At 36.9% G+C, this 16,821-nt stretch overlaps 1 protein-coding gene across 2 annotated transcripts in view; it reads left to right on the top strand.

Annotated features, from left to right (window-relative positions):
- The window catches only part of LOC101897312 (disintegrin and metalloproteinase domain-containing protein adm-2), a 211,898-nt gene extending 195,487 nt beyond the window's left edge, over positions 1-16,411 (top strand). For both annotated transcript variants that reach the window (XM_059121923.1, XM_059121930.1), the window contains exons 3-10: positions 1,456-1,644; positions 1,739-1,884; positions 7,721-7,868; positions 7,946-8,122; positions 8,191-8,389; positions 8,456-9,619; positions 9,680-9,812; positions 14,067-16,411. In XM_059121923.1, the coding sequence (XP_058977906.1) occupies positions 1,456-1,644; positions 1,739-1,884; positions 7,721-7,868; positions 7,946-8,122; positions 8,191-8,389; positions 8,456-9,619; positions 9,680-9,812; positions 14,067-16,041 (4,131 nt within the window). In that variant the 3' untranslated portion in view covers positions 16,042-16,411. The remainder of the gene's footprint in view (positions 1-1,455; positions 1,645-1,738; positions 1,885-7,720; positions 7,869-7,945; positions 8,123-8,190; positions 8,390-8,455; positions 9,620-9,679; positions 9,813-14,066) is intronic.
- The last annotated feature ends 410 nt before the right edge of the window (positions 16,412-16,821 follow it).

The following is a 16,821-nucleotide window of genomic DNA, read 5'->3' as shown; positions in this document are numbered from 1 at the left end:
AAGTAAATAAGGAACAAGTCATAGAGGACAAAATATAAAGTTTGGGATTAACTCTAAACAAATAGCTGTCAATTATATAAGTGGGTTGAATAAAAAACCACGTCTTCTGAAAATTTCATAAATCTATTAAAATTAGTTCACTTTTCTCCGAACTCTTTTTTAAAAATAGTTATTATTCCACTCACCCCCACAAAAAATGCCACCAAACGCAATTAAATTGATTTAAAACAGCAGTTTTTACACTTTTCTCTAATTTCTATGCCGTGCGTCAGCAAAATTCTTTGAATTCAATTATTCTCCCCCCATTTAATGGCTGTTAAGCTGTGTAAAATTAATTACAAATATTTGTTTTGGAATTTTATGCTTTTTTTAGTTTTGGAACTCTGGTAAAGTGTTTGGCAGTTGCCAACAGTTGATTGCCAAAATCCCTGCTGAATAGAATAAAGAAACAATTTTTTTTCAATTATGCTGGACACTTTTATGTGGTTTCATGACCAGAATTTTAAGTGGGGGAAGTTTAAAATGCTATTAGTCCAACGATTGGTGAAACTAAAATGGCATTTTAAAGAAAGATGAGGGAAAAGAAATAAATAATTGTTATTCAAAGACATTTGAGAATATATAATAAATATTTAACAGGTTCGGTCCATAAATAATACATGCGATTTTCAATTAGCCTTCAAAATTTGTTTGGGTATAAGAAGAACCTTTAGTAGACCTTCCGAAAGTTTTCTGTCTCTAGAAGGCCTTTGATTAAGATTTTGTCTAAAAAACGCCTTCGAAAGGCCCCCAGTCTCTCGAAAGATTCTCCAGGCCTTTTGTTTGAAAATCTTTTCTATATTTAGAAAGCCTTTTAAGTGCCTCTTGTAAAAGAACCCCTATAAGAATTGCTCTGTCTTCTTCCCACAAAAAAAAATTGAGAGGCCTTCGGACCACACAGGACATTCAAGAGGTCCACAGTTTACAGAAATCTTTAAGAAAGAATTCTGATTATAAAACCCCTCTTTAATGCATTCAGTCTATAGATGACTTTTTGAAGGTCGTCTTTCTATAGAATACCCTTTAAAAGTGTTCGGTCAATAGAAGGCTATTAAAAGGCCTCCTGTTGTTATTGACCTACCAGAGGTCAACTTCAATATAGGGACCTCCAAAGATCTTCTGTCCTTTCAACACACTTTAGGAGGTTTTATTTCCATAGAAGGCTTTTGAGAGATCTTCTCTTCCTAGAAGATCTTCAGAGACCGACATTTTATTGAAGTTCCATGAATTTCATTGCAAAATCTGTGACGCAAATGCGTTGACAACCACCCACTGAGTAAAACCACAAGCATTGCTTAGAATAGAATCCTTGGCAAAGCATCTGCCAGTCATATATCCTACCCCAAGTATATTTATTCTAAAAAAATTCCTAATATTGTAATTGCAAATTAATCCCACTTATTTCTTCTTTTCCAGGATGGTCTTCATGTGCCCCATATCACATTAACGTATCATCACAAAGGTCAACGCATTTTAATTGATCTGAAACGTAACGATAATCTACTGCCCGATGAACATTTTTTACGTTATCAAAATTCGAACGCAACCCATGGACATGTTGTGCAAAATTTTACCAAGACTGAAGTTGATTTATGCCATTATCAGGTGAGAGAACACACACCTTCAATAGATATAGAGTTGTAAAAATAATAATGTGTTTTATTGTTTTCATTTTTTCCTTTTGGGAACAATTTTCCAGGGCACCATACGTGACATGCCCCAATCATATGTGGCCGTATCGACATGCAATGGCGGCGTCAATGGTGTCATTTTCGATGGCATTGACACATATTTCATACATTCTGGCAGCGATGGCCAATTGGAGGATGAGCATTTATTATTTAGGTAAGTTGATATATATAGGATGGGAAAGAAAAATTTTTTTTTTTTATACATGAGATGAAAGAAATTTTGGCGTTTAAAAAAGACATAAAAACTACGATACCAACCAAAGAAATTTTAACTTTAAAAAAAAAAAATTTCAGTACATCTTACCACATCAAAAAAAATCGATTTTGAGGGGTGATACCTAAAAACATATTCTTAAAAAAATTAAATAATCTTAAATGACCCAAACTAAATTTTCAAGATCACGGTTTTTGGTCACAAGTTCTTAAAAAAAATGCATGATTTTTGGTAGGTAGGAAGTACTTAATTTTGGTTCAGATGATTTTCGAAAATTATTTTTTTAAGAAAAGAATTGAAAGAATTTTCTATAAAATTCAAAACTTTTGGATATTAGGTCTTAAAGTGTTCTCTAAAAAAACACAATTTTTTGGTCAGGTTAGAACCTCCTAATGGTTTTTAAAAAAAAATTAAGATTTTTGTCCCATTCTTGGTCGGGAGACCTTAAACATCTACTATTTTCGTCGGGAAGTCTTTGAAATATTTTATACAAAAAGTTCTTTAGGTAATGCTCTAAAAATCTAGTATACAGGGTGAAATGAAAAAAATGCAACAAAATTAAACGCCATAATTTTTACATTTTTTTTTAATTTTATTGAATGAAAGCAAAAAATGTCGGTAATAACATCAAATTTTAGAATAAGTTTAGATTTGTTCAAATTGGTCACCTTTGGCACGAATTATGGCCAATGGAACCGTCACACGCTGCCCGAATGTTACTCTGCGGTATTTTGGCCCATTCCCGGCGAAGCGCTTGCTTGAGGTAATCGACACTTTGGAATTTTTTTGTGCTAACCTTGCTTTTCAAAATACTCCAGACACAATAGTCCAGCGGAGGAGACAAGCGAGGAACCTCATTTTGTAACCATTCTTGGGTGGCGCGTGCTGAGTGCGATGGTGCTGAGTCCTGTTGTAATGTCCAAGGTCTGCGGCCAAAATGTTTGCGTGCCCAAGGATTTAATACACCCTCCAGAATATTTTCGCGATAATATTCGAAGCGGAATAATATGAGCGGAGAGCGGCCATCGGCTGTTATGGCGGCCCACACCATGGCCGGCGCTTGAGTTCTGGTGGCCAACCGAAGATGCACATTTTCAGCTGACCTCTTGGCTAGTAAAAACGATCATTCTGTTTGTTAACAAACTGCTGGACATTAAATGTTTTCTCATCGGAGAAAACCAAATTCGGCAGTTCACCACTTTCGGTCAAGTGAAGCAACTCTTTAGCTATTTTCTTCCTGTTGCGGGGGCTTTCGGTCTTAAAAGACCTAGAAAAGATTTACTTCAAATCCACTGGAGGTTGTTTACAAAATAGTATTCCTTAAATATCTTTTTTTTGGAAACTTCCACGATTTTCATGACATATTTCAATAAATTCGCGATTTCTCCTTCGACAAGTCCTTAAAATGTAAAAAAACGCATTTTTAAAAGTGAAAGTAAACCATTTTTTTTTTTTTAAATCCACGGTTTTCGATCTGGAGGTACTGGAAAAAATATTTAAAAAATCTATGATTTGTTGTAAGGAAACAAATTCTTAAAAAATGTGGGATTTTATGTTTGTAGAGAGGAATTCAAGTCACGAGTTCTTTGGAAATATTTTTTTTTAAAAAAGCAAGGATTTGGTCAGGAGTTCTTTATTTTTTTTTTTTTTTTAATTCGCGATTTTTAGTCAGAAAAAATTTATTTGGTTCAATATTTCCGCTCAGGAAATCTTTTAAAAAGTATTCTAAAAAATCTGTGATTTTTTGGTTAGGGTTTAAAAAAATAAATCGTAAAAAGCACCATATTTGGTCACGAACAAAAATGTGTGGGAACAGATGTCTGCGGATGTGAATCATTCTTTATTTGGCCAAAAAAAAACTGCGTTTTGTCAAATCGGATACTTCCACCGACCGTTATCCTTCTCAAAACAAAAATAGAGAGGGCCGGACTTCGCTTGATAAAATCAGAATTTCCTGCAATGGATTTCGTCCAACGAGCATATGATTGCAGATTTTAGTCAAATCTTCTAAAAAACGGTGTAAAGTAGCTTAACCATTTCATCTCTACAATCACCTATATTTTTTGCATACCACAAACACTACAAATTTTATTAGGAACAGCATTGAGATCTCAATAAAAGTGTGGCAGATATTCAATACAACCCATATTCACAAACACACATTTATCGTCTCTCTGGCTCCAATAGAAAAACCACAAAATTTCACCTGATCCCATTTAAAATCCACCGCATGTTGATTTATTTATTTTAGTATTTATTTATTTCTGTCCCATCCCCCATCCGCAAATGATGAATGTGACATTGCGTAGGCCAACCTCAAGCGCCCGCCACTTATGTACCGCCATACCTCTTGTCAACTATCTTCACGCTTTGCAAGAAACGATTTGTAACAATACAACTACAAATAATTGATTTATTATTTATTTAATGATTATTAAGTTTTATTACATATCGAGTGACATGTGGAGGAAAGCATGCCGTAATAGAGACATGACAATAGCAGCAAAAACAACAATATTATTGTTGTGTAGGTACAATAAATTACGTATTAAATTTCATAAAGAAAAGATTTCCTTTTCGCGTTACCGCACTCGAGCGAGCAGAAGAAAAAAATATTAATTTCCTACGAAGAATTTCAAAATTCAGCAACAGCTCTTCGTTAAGTGTTTGGTTTAGGGCTTTGCTGGTGGAATGTATAACAACAACAATAATGTGGCTAGCTATATACGTACATATGTTGTTGGAGACGCCACTGGGTAAACAAGACATAGAATCGTAGTAATGGAATACTTATTTTGTCTAGTGTCCCATATTGTGGTTAACTTCCTATTGTCTCTTCCCTGCCGGCTGCCCCCTATCATCCAGCAGTGTCTGTCGACCAAATACCACTTAGAACACATAGATAAATATTTACTTGTTTCGGCTAGTTTATTTTGGCATTTGGCAAACAAAACAAACATTTGGCAGACATACAGGGGAATACCTACAACCACTGTCACACACACTTATGAGGTACTCATTCAAGCAGAAGGGTCAACTATTAATAACAAGCTGCGCAAGAGCTACCAAATTAAATAAATAAAAGGTTTTTGTATATACAGTGGGGCCTTTGAAGTGAATATTCAATATTTATACTATTATGGCTACAGAGGAGATATATCAAAAAAAGGTGTCGAATCGAAACAACACCTTTAGACCCTGCGTCTCTTTGACAACATTTGATCTTTGCACATTTAAATATTTCTAACGAAATTAGATCAATAAACATTTTTCTGAAACCTTCCGCGTAATTGGCTAAAATTTTTGAACAATTCTAAATTAAGTATAAGGCGAAGGGAATATTCGAAAAATTGTTGAATAAATGCAATTTATATAGGCGAGATACTCGAAAGAATTCCACACGATATTGTGACAAATAATAAAAAAAAACCTCATCTTATCCCCATGCAAAATTTCGTAAGGATCGGGCCATAAATGCGATCTGTATATTATATCCTGATATCCTAACTACTTAGTTTTGTTAGCTGTAGAAATATTACCAAATGTTTAATTCAAAATGAAAATATGCCAAAATTGAAAAAATATGAGAAAATGTTACTAAATCAACATTTTTATCTTTAGAGAGATATTTTTATGCGATTTTTTAGACGTTTTTTCTTTCCATTCTGAATTAATGAGAACTGTCGAAATCAGTTCAGCCGTTCTCGACATATAAGAGATCTTTCAAGCATATCCTCTTTGATAGACATAAATATCGCATATATTTTGCTATATATCCGATTTGTTGGATGTTAACATCAATGTAAAGGTCAGAAGTAACCTTGTCATGGCTTTGTGATTTCGCCGGTATTTAAAATATTTGCAGTTTAATGAAAAATTTTGAGTTTTTTCAACACAAAAGATATGGTCTATTTTACCCGCTAAATATTATCCGATGACCACCCAAATTGGTAGGCTTCTTCCCCGCCTTAAACTTTAACTACATGCGAAATTCGATTGGTCTATAATTGCGACCTGTATAGCAACTGCAAAATCCGACATTTTTTCAGTATTTGGTCCATTTCAACCCCTAAACATTTGGCGATCATCTCCAAAAGAAATAGGTTTCTATTCTGACCCTAACCCCACCTTCGTGCAAAATTTCGTAAGGATCGGGCCATAATTGCGACCTGTAGCGTGATTACAAATTAACATGGACAGACGGACGGACGGACATACATAGCTAGATCGACTCAGCTCGGCGAGCTAGGAAGATCCATATATACTTTCCTATGTGGGAAATCAATATTTCGAGGTGTTACATAAATTCTGGCCCAATCAAACTTATAATACCCCCAACACATAGTGTTGTAGGGTATAAACACTGCAACAAAGTCAAACGCCAATGAAAGCAAAAAAATCGGAAATAGCATCAAATTTTAGAATAAGTTTAGATTTGTTCAAAGTGATCACCTTTGACACGAATTATGGTCTTCAAACGGCAAATGAAACCGTCACACGCTGCCCAAATGCTCTGCGGTATTTTGGCTCATTCCCGGCAAAGCGCTTGCTTAAGGTGAACGACACTTTTGATTTTTTTAGTGCCAACCTTGCTTTCTAAAATACTCCAGACACAATAGCCCAACAGATTGGTATCCGGGGATTTTGGTGGCCATTGTGCGCTGGAAATAAAGCGAGGAACCTCATTTTGTAACCATTTTTGTGTGGTGCGTTCTGAGTGCGATGGTCCTGAGTCCTGTGGGAATGTCCAAGGTCTGCGGCCAAATTGTTTGCGTGCCCAAGGCTTTAATACACCCTTCAGAATATTTTCGCGATAATATTCGGCGTTTATTCTGATGCCAGGGTCGAGCGGAGAGCGACCATCGGCCATCACCATGGGCGGCGCTTGAGTTTCGGTGGTGGCCAACCGAAGATGCACATTTTCTACTGACCTACATATTTGGCAAGTAAACACGATCATTTTGTTTATTTATAAACTGCTGGACAACGAAAACCAAATTCAGCAGTTCACCACTTTCGGCCAAGCGAAACAGCTCTTTAGCTCTTTTGAGTCCATTTTCTTTCTGTTGCGGTGTAAGTTCTTCCACTTCCTTGACGTTGGGCTACGCTACCAGTATAACGGTAACGAGCGATGGTACGAGATACAAAAGATTTATTCACATTTAAATACTGGAGCTCTGGCTCTAACGATAGCCACTTATGGTTTTCCAGCCAAATATAAAGAAGTCACACTATTACGCTTGAATTCCATCACGAATAACTTTTTTTTTCTGGAAAATTCTCACCAAAATGCTTTTGTACACTTGTAAACAATATAATGAGCTGTCATTGGAATAATTTTAACAGCTGTCGGACGAGTGACTTGGAAATGACAGCATTATGAAGTTGGTTGCACTTTTTTCATCTCACACCTAATTTTATTAATAATGGTTCAGTTATACGACATATGTACATATACTTCCATACTCTATCCCATTATAAATAGTCCGGATCGTATATAGTCCCGAAGAACATCATTTTTTATTTATCAATTTATTTCTGTTTTAAGTTTACATGGCATTCACATGTATACACGCCTCCATATTCTTCTGATCCATATTTTTTTTTTTGGGTAAGACAAGGAAACTTATTAATATTTTGACCTAAAGCCGAATAAAACTTCAAAAATCATCAAGTCAATATTCTGATTGTTTTGGCATACCATATTATTAGTCCTATCTTACTCTCATTTTTTGGTTTTTCTTACAAATTTCATTTTCCCCATTTATCTTTTCAGACATTCTGATTTCACCAAAAATGCCACTTGTGGCTATGATCACGATCATCAACATGAAAAAGAAGACTTTTTACAAAAAGTGGCCGACAACAAGGTGCCACATGTTGCCAATCACATTGATGGTGCAGAATTTAATCGCATACTAAGAGTAAGTAGATTAGACCACTCGATATTCTCTAGCCCGACGCTATCTTACCCTCTATTTTAATATTCCTTCTATTCCAGTACAAACGTTCATACGATGATGACAACAATATGATACGTGGTCCCTATAATTCCAATAAACATTCCTCGTATGTGGAAATTGTCATTGTGGTGGATAACAAGGCCTACAAATCGTTCAATGAGAACATGAAGAAGGTGCATCAGCATTGCAAGGATTTGGCCAATATTATGAATGCGGTAAGTGTTACTCTACCAAACGATTCCAACATGGTGTAATAAGTCGAGTCAATCTCTTTTTATTTCAGTTATATGTCCCTCTGAACATATTCATTGCCCTGGTGGGTGTGGTCATTTGGAATGAATCGAATGAAATTGAAATAACACCAGATGCTGACATAACTTTGAGGAATTTCCTAAATTATCGTCGCACCAAACTGGTTTTGGAACATCCCAATGACAGTGCCCAGCTGCTGACCAAAATTAAGTTCGAGAAAGGCGTTGTGGGTAAGTTCGAGATTTTCTTTCCTTATTTACAAGCAAATTAACAATTTCTTTTTTCTTTATTACCAGGTAAGGCATTCAAAGGCCCGATTTGTACACATGAATATTCGGGCAGTGTCAACGTGGAACACAGTCCCATTGTGGGCGTTGTAGCCACAACAATGGCCCATGAGTTGGGCCATAATTTTGGCATGGAGCATGATTCCAGTGACTGCACTTGCCAGGATGAGAAATGTATTATGTCGGCCAGCAGTACCTCGGTTCTGCCCGTGCATTGGAGTTCCTGTAGCATAGATCAATTGAATATGGCCTTTTCACGTGGCATGAACTATTGCCTAAGAAATAAACCCACCAAACTATTTGATTCACCTCAATGTGGCAATGGATTTGTCGAACCCGGCGAACAATGTGACTGCGGCATGCCGGCGTATTGTGAAAACACCTGTTGTGATCCCTACACCTGTATGCTTCATGCAAATGCCTCGTGTGCTACTGGGGAATGCTGTGACTTGGCAACATGTCGTCCCAAAATGGCTGGCACCCAATGTCGCAATTCCGAAAATGAATGTGATTTGCCCGAATATTGTACCGGAGAATCGGAATATTGTCCTCAGGATGTCTTCAAACGGGACACGGAGGAATGTGATGGTGGTCAGGCATATTGTTTCCAAGGCAATTGTCGTTCCCACTCGTACCAGTGTCGTGTCTTGTGGGGTCCAACTGGTGAAAATTCCGAGCCATGCTATGCTGAAATGAACATACAGGGAAAACGTGGAGGCAATTGTGGTTACAATCGTTTGAATAACACCTTCATACCCTGCGAGGAGGAACATGCCCTATGTGGCATGTTACACTGCCGCCATTTAAACGAAAGACTGGAATTTGGTATGGAAACAGCTGCGGTGCTTTCACATTCCTTTATAACACACGACAAGGATATTGTGCCGTGTCGTGCGGCCCTGGTGGATTTGGGTTTGCAATCAACGGATCCTGGTCTAACACCTAACGGTGCTAAATGTGGTCAAGACAAGATGTGTGTCAACCAGAAATGTTTGGCCATTGAACAGCTAAGGTTATCGGGCATGGGTAGAGAATGTCCCGAGGATTGTAATGGCAATGGTATTTGTAATAGCAAGGGGCATTGCCACTGCAATATTGGTTTTACGGGGCCAACATGTAAAATGCCCGGTCCTGGTGGTTCAGTGGACAGTGGACCAGCCACCAATCCCAATAGTAAGTATTCTTCTTCAATTTCTTTTAATTACTTTTCTAAACCTTCCCTTGTTTTCACAGGCCACCAAGCATTCCAGCGTTTTATGTACATCTTCTTCTTTGCTGTCCTGCCTTTTATGGCTGCCTTTTGCCTGTTCATGTATTACTGCCGTCATCATCCGTTCTTTGCCGGTGGCAAGTTGGCCGAGAATATGTATGTATCAACATCCAACAAACATGGTTTATCTTTTAGCACTAGTTCCTATACATCTGTTACTCCAACATCCAACAATTGCAAATCGTTCAATTCACCCTCTACACCTTCTCTAACAACTACCTCGACGAGTTCGTTTAGGTTTTCTCCCACGAAAAAGCCAGCAGTGGGTGTTGTTCGCAAAGCCCCCACTGTGGCAACGGGACAACTGAAACCAACAACGGCCGAAGAAACTGCAATGTTAACTGCATCTTACTCCTCTTCCACAAAACACTTATCAAATACTAACACCACAGCCAACAGTAACAACAACCACAACACAATTAAACCTAAACCTAAACCAACAATTACAACTAATATAGCTTTAAAAACAATAACACCTAGTGCCTCGTACAACAACACACCAACAGTTGCTAGAAAATTAAAACAATCCTCATCGAATGAGAATTTTATGAAATTCACAAAGAATGTTAACACCAACAACAGCAACACAAAAAACAACACTCTACCCAAAAACACCAAAACCCAATTGTCACAATCAAAGAGTCACAATGAAATTAATGCCACCATTGCCACACTCAAACCCGTCAAAGTCCATGAAACCATTAAAATTAGCATTAAACCGCCACCACCTGTAATTGCACCCAAAATTAAATTGAAAAAATCCAATACCACCATTAGTCAATCGAATTCCTCGACATCCACATCATCATCATTTTCATATAAATGTCCTTCAATGAATTCCTCTAACAATTCGAATACCATTTCAAATTCCTCCACCAGTAGTAGTGCTAGTTGTAAAACATTGCCAAATCATAAAACTAACAACAATAAATTGGCACAAAATCACATTACCAACAACAACAACACCACCACCACCGCCACACTCAATTCCACTGCGAATGGTATTGGTACGAACACATTGAGACGAAAACTTGAAATAACCGATGTACGTTTAAATTCGACCACAAATCCACATGCACTTGTCGATGGCACCACCTACACCGTAACCGATCAAACCAATAGGTGTGTTTATCATTTGTAATGAATGTGTTGTGTCCTTTTTTTCGAATTTTTATTGTTGTTTTTTATGAGTGTTGTTTTTGAATTTTTGTTCTTCAATTTTAGTGAGATAATGATGTGGCTGGCTAATTGTTTGCCCTAGTTTTCTATCTTCCTTTTTTTTGAGTTCAATATTAAATAATGTATGCCAAGATTTTGTATGTTTATAGGAAGTGAGAGGGACATTATTGGAATATATTTTTTTTAACTAAAAATTAAGGACTTTTAATATACAGGGTCTCAAATGTTTATTTCAATAAGACATATACTTAATCTCCTTAAATCATGAGAAACCATATAGGCTTAAGTCTGACCGGTTTGTGAAAACGAAGACAATTTTAATTCCCGTACTTTTGATCTAGACAACTAGTCCATTATAAATCACAACATTCTATAATTTGGATGTGAGGCTCGGATGTGAGGATACCTAAGAAGATTTTTTCTGACATAAGTCATCGACTGGCTTTCTCGTAAAGGAATAAAGAGTTGATGCTGACGAAGTTTAAATTCAGTTTAAGTTTGTCATTACATTCATAACACCTCGAATTATTTGTGGGAGACTGGGTTAGAAATTGTATTTTCTTAATCAGTCGGCCTTCCTTGCCATATATTCCATAATGTGCTTCATCCAAATAATAGTTTTATTGCAATGTATCAATGAACGAGGATCTAGAGATTAACTTGCTCTGTCTGTCTCGTTGGTACACATGAAAACGCTCAAAGAGGTATCATATTTGGTCCAAACTTAGCACAACTTCAATTCAAATTCTCAGATGGGCAATATCGGTCAACTTATTCCGGTACCTCTCCCCCCAAATGTTCCAAATTTAAAAAAAAAAGAATACAAATCGCATATTTATAGCAGATTTAGGTCATGTGCGATAACGGACAATATATTGGCCCACTTCTTCCCATAGAACCCTCCCACAAAAGTTCCTACCCTTTATACCCTCCACCATATTATGGAGGGTATATTAAGTTTGTCATTCCGTTTGTAACACCTCGAAATATACATTTTAGATCCCACAAAAAATATGTATTCTGGATCAGCATAAAATTCTATGTCGATTTAGCGATGTCCGTCCGTTTGTCCACGTTTTGGTATACCCCCCCCCCCCTTTATGGTACCACTCTTCTTCGATATTTTGCTGATTTAAGCGACATTCGCCAGAATTGTTTCAAATTTCGTATTTGAAGTTCGTAATGGCTGCTATAGCCTAAGACAGAAAATTGTCTGTGTAGATCCACGTCTTCGTATAGCCCCCATATAATGGTACCTCCCGATATTCAGTATTTTAATGATTTTAGCGACATTATTCACCGCAATTGTTTCATATTTGGTATTTGAAGTTCATAATGGGTACTACAGCCCATGGCAAAAATTTTCGGAGGCAAGACCACGTCTTCGTATAGTCTCCATATAACAGTTTTCATTTCATTTACATGGTAGTTTCCGGAAGTATTTTTTTAATTTTTCAAGTTCCTTCCAAATGGTGGAGGGTATTAAAAGTTCGGCCCGGCCGAACTTAGCTTCTTTTTTACTTGTTCGTTTCTCGGTGTGGATTAGGCGCCTTCCAACCAGTATATAAGGAAGGGAAAGTGATTTATAGAAACGAAAGCAATATTAGAATTAATATCCTATTTTTTACAACAAAACCCGTCTAAAACCTTCGCCGTAATAATTTATTTTAAAAGTTGATGTAATTAGTCATTACAGAAGAAATAAAAATGTCGATCCCCACCGCATAAAAAACCTAACTAAGATCAGGCAATTTATTTTAATTGGAAGCATTTTTAACGCCCTACACATTTTCGTTAACTGAAAAAAATAGGCCGCATATTTTCCCTAAAATATTTAAAGGAAATCCCCCGAAACTATAATAATAATCTTGACTTGCATTATTTTTATTGTTACTCAAGTAGGCGCGTTATGCTTCAAAGCATGCAATCCATTCTATTTATTTCCTTTCGCTTTTGTTTCTGGTGGCAATTCTCTTTCAAAAAAACAAGGTTGTTAATGCATCAGTTGTTGCAACAAAAAAATTGTTTTTAAAATGGAATGTGAAAACGAAAAATTGTTGTGTTGTGACTTGTAATGCATTGTTGAATGTTTATTTTGCTATTTATTAATTATTATTATTTTTTACTGCACCTACGTATTTCATATCTTTGGTATAATTTACAATCTACTGCTTGTGCCATGGTAAAATGCATTCCATTTTATACTGCCAGTTATTTTGATTATTATTATTATTTTTTTTTTTTGTTATAGTTTACTAAAAATTAGTGCAATATAAAGTGTTTATATACAAAATGTAAGAAATCGATTTATAATTACCATAAAATAAAAGTGTATTTCTAATTTAAAAGGTCTGATGATACGACCGTTTGTAGCATAAATTTTGTGCAATATTTTATGAACTGAAATGCCAAACGACTGAAATGAATATATATTTTTATTACTAATTATCAGTCAAAAATATATTTAGGCATTATGCAATTTTTAAATTAGTAACAACCAATATTTTATATAAAATTTTTTATATATGCAACAAGACTACAATTCTATGTTCTCGATTGACTTAAGTATAGTTATAAGAAAAATATTCCATTTTTAATTTTCTTTAATACTATTAAAACTTATTTATTTATATATTTTAATTTCATAAAATTGTATATTAAGTTTTCTTAAATAAACAAAATAAAATGCACTTCACTTGCATACATCTCTTTGTCTACCCATATCCTTTCTCATTTGCTTCCTTCCTTCCTTCATTGGTGTAACAAAAATGAACCGCATGCACCTCTTGTAGCTATCCCTCTTCCCCTCCCTCACACATCCTTAAACCATTTTGCTTCCTCCTCTTCTTTTTATTTTAATTTTCTTCACATAGCTTTAGGTTGTTGTGCTTTATTGTTATTATTTTTGAGTTTTGTCTAGACTCTGTGTGCCTCTGTATCTGTCTATCTATGTAGCACTTTTGGTGATGGGTATGTCTCTTTGCCTATTTTTTCGTTTGTGTTTCTGTATTGCAAAGCATGATATGGGTATGTTAAACAAAACAACCAAAACCACTACACTAAAATTTTCCAGCCTTAAATATTTTCTTTTTTATGCATTAAGCCTTACCCATTCATTATTTATGTACATTTTTGTAACTAATCGTTGTTTTCTTTTCGTTCGGAATTTAGTATCAAATCAGCAAGCGGTGCTAAACAACCACCCCGTCCACATGGCAACAATGGCGCTGGCAATCAAATGAATGCCAATGGTTTGCCCAAATCAACGCCCAGCAGTACGGATGATATGAACTCAGCCTTATTGAAATCGCCCAGTGACTCGAATGACATGGGTAATGGTTTATATGGAAAGTTCAAGGGATTCACTTTAAGGCCTTTAAATGATGCAACATCGCCAACCAACAACTTTACCGGACCCAATGTGGCCTACGTCCAGCCAACACTGCAGGACAACTCCATACAAGTGCCCCAAAGGGCGGCGCCACCACCTCCCGTTAAACCAAGCGAAGTTAAAATGAATGGCACGCTTACACGCAAGGCTCCACCACCGCCCGCCACATGCAATGGCATTGCAGCACCTGCCTTGCCACCGCCAAATCCTGGCTCAACAGCTAGACCTATTATTTCCATGCCGGTATTGGAAAATTCCACCCTGGCATTACCTTTGAAGCCTTCACATGGCAGTACCACTGAATTGGCACCCGCCCGTCCTGCACCCCTGGCTCCAGGTGAAATACTTAAACCGGCGCCACCACCACCTGTACCACTGCACACCGACCCCAAACTCAATGTACGTAAAGATGGCACCATACGCCGGATCACATCATTTTTGAAGAAGGATGAAAAATCAGCTCCCGTTAAAGAGAAAACATATATAGATCGTGAAAAATTAAAAAATCTAGAAATCTCAGCCCCCATACCCTTGGCACCAACCGGAGAATCGTCTAACTCAGACTCCGAATTAACACCCAAAGAAGAAGAAACCAAGAACTTGGTGAAACGTGCCCAATCCATGCGTTCACCCACAAAGAAAACCAACATACAAAGCTTTGGCTCCATGCGCCAGGCATCGGCTCCTGGTTCAGCCAGACCTCGCAGTGCTGTTTCGTCACAAACTCTAAATGGCCAAAGGCCAAAAAGTCCACCACCCAGGCCACCGCCTCTTAAGAAGACCAACTCAACCACTTCATCAGGCTATCAGCTGCCAATTGGTGTGCCTCGTGGGCCCGAGCATATGTATGATGATTGTGAGTTTTCCGAAGTGCCTTTGGCCAGTGTTGAGGAACAAGACTCACCACTGCATAGGGCATCGGAAAATGGTGATAACATCTATTCGGTCATAGATGAAATTCCTCCTGCTGCCCAAACAATGAAACGCATTGATTTGGTTGGCAACAGCCAACGTAGCAGTGTGGCCAGCAGCAACGATCTAGGTTTATTGGGTGAAATTGTAACGGAAATGGAAAAGCGAACTGGTGGAGAATCTATTTATTCGGCAGCAGCCTCCACCCTGGTGAAGGGGAAAAACAAAGAGGACACCGTCAAAGGAAAGGTGGAAGAAACCAATACAACTTCCGCCAGCAATAAGGAATCAACAACAAATCTCAGCAGCAAACCGCCAACAAATCCGGCTTCCTATCTTAGACCAGCTCCGGTCAATGCACCCATAGCAAGGGTGGCACCCACCCGTTCAGATCTATCACCAACAACAGCATTTTCTAGTTTCAAACCAAACACAAATAACGCGGGAGCCACAACAGCAAATGCATCGCGTTTCAATAGCAAAACGAACAACAACAACACCACCACAACTGCAAACAGAGCTAACAGCTTTACAAAGCCCACACAAAAATCACTGCCGCCCACCAATAACACCACATCAAATCAAAGTTCCACCAACAACAAGCCAGCTAGTGCGACAATACAAAAACCCAAACCCCTATCAGCCAAGCCTTCATTCTCGAGTACAGGCAAAAAACCGGTGCTAGGCTCGGCAGCGCCATCAACGACAGCCAAGGTGACTCCACGACCGCCCACAGCACCCACAGGGAAAAATAATTCCACAGTGGCCTCACTAACGCAACGCTTTGAAAAGCCTGTTCCGAATGGTAGCACAACAACGACTACAACGTCCTTAAGGAAATAGTTTATAGTTCTAAGATAAGTTCGGCATTGCCGTATGGTATTCTAAAATTATGAAAAGAAAAACAAATATATAAATATATATTTTTTGTTTTATGTCGTTAACTATGTAAGCAAAACGCACTGATTTCTATGACGAAAAACCAACCCACACCTATATAAGAAAACTAATGCTTATTAACACAAGTTATTGGAAGAAAGTGTCAAGCGGCAATTCAAAGTCCCTATCTCCAGCCTTTGAAACACAAAGGTTTTAGTTGGACCCCCCTTCCTCATATGCTCTTCTTTAGGATATTTAATCGAAATAATGCAATTTTTCTCTTGGAAAATTCATTGCAAAATTCATAACAAAAAGTGATATTCATTCCTTTTTTTAAGATAAATACATATAAAAAATATAAAACTATTTTTAATAAGAAGCTAAAGCAGCAAATTTGAAAAGCGTCGAACGAAATTTTCTCAATTAATATTTTTGTGAAATTATGATTTTTTTAATTGTTTTTAAAACCATTTTTACGTTGAGACTTTTAGTATTTTGTCACTACATACGTATGTATTTTGTAATTATAAAATTTTATTTTTAGTTTTATATCTCAATGTCCATCTGCAATCCTCCTCCTCTTCTATTTGTATAAATTTAACTTAATTTCATTTAGCTCATAAGACGATCTAGTATTTTGTTTATAGCAATTGTATTTTTTAATTAAAGAAAAAAAGAACAACAACATTGCTTTACATTTTTTAAATAAGTTCATTTCATGCGAAACACTGTATATACTTTTTT

Source organism: Musca domestica, unplaced genomic scaffold (genome assembly GCF_030504385.1).
Source record: "Musca domestica strain aabys unplaced genomic scaffold, Musca_domestica.polishedcontigs.V.1.1 1, whole genome shotgun sequence".
In the NCBI taxonomy this organism is placed as follows: Eukaryota; Metazoa; Arthropoda; class Insecta; order Diptera; family Muscidae; genus Musca; species Musca domestica.
The sequence above is the reverse complement of the archived record's forward strand: the minus strand, read 5'-3'. Positions and strand labels throughout refer to the sequence as shown.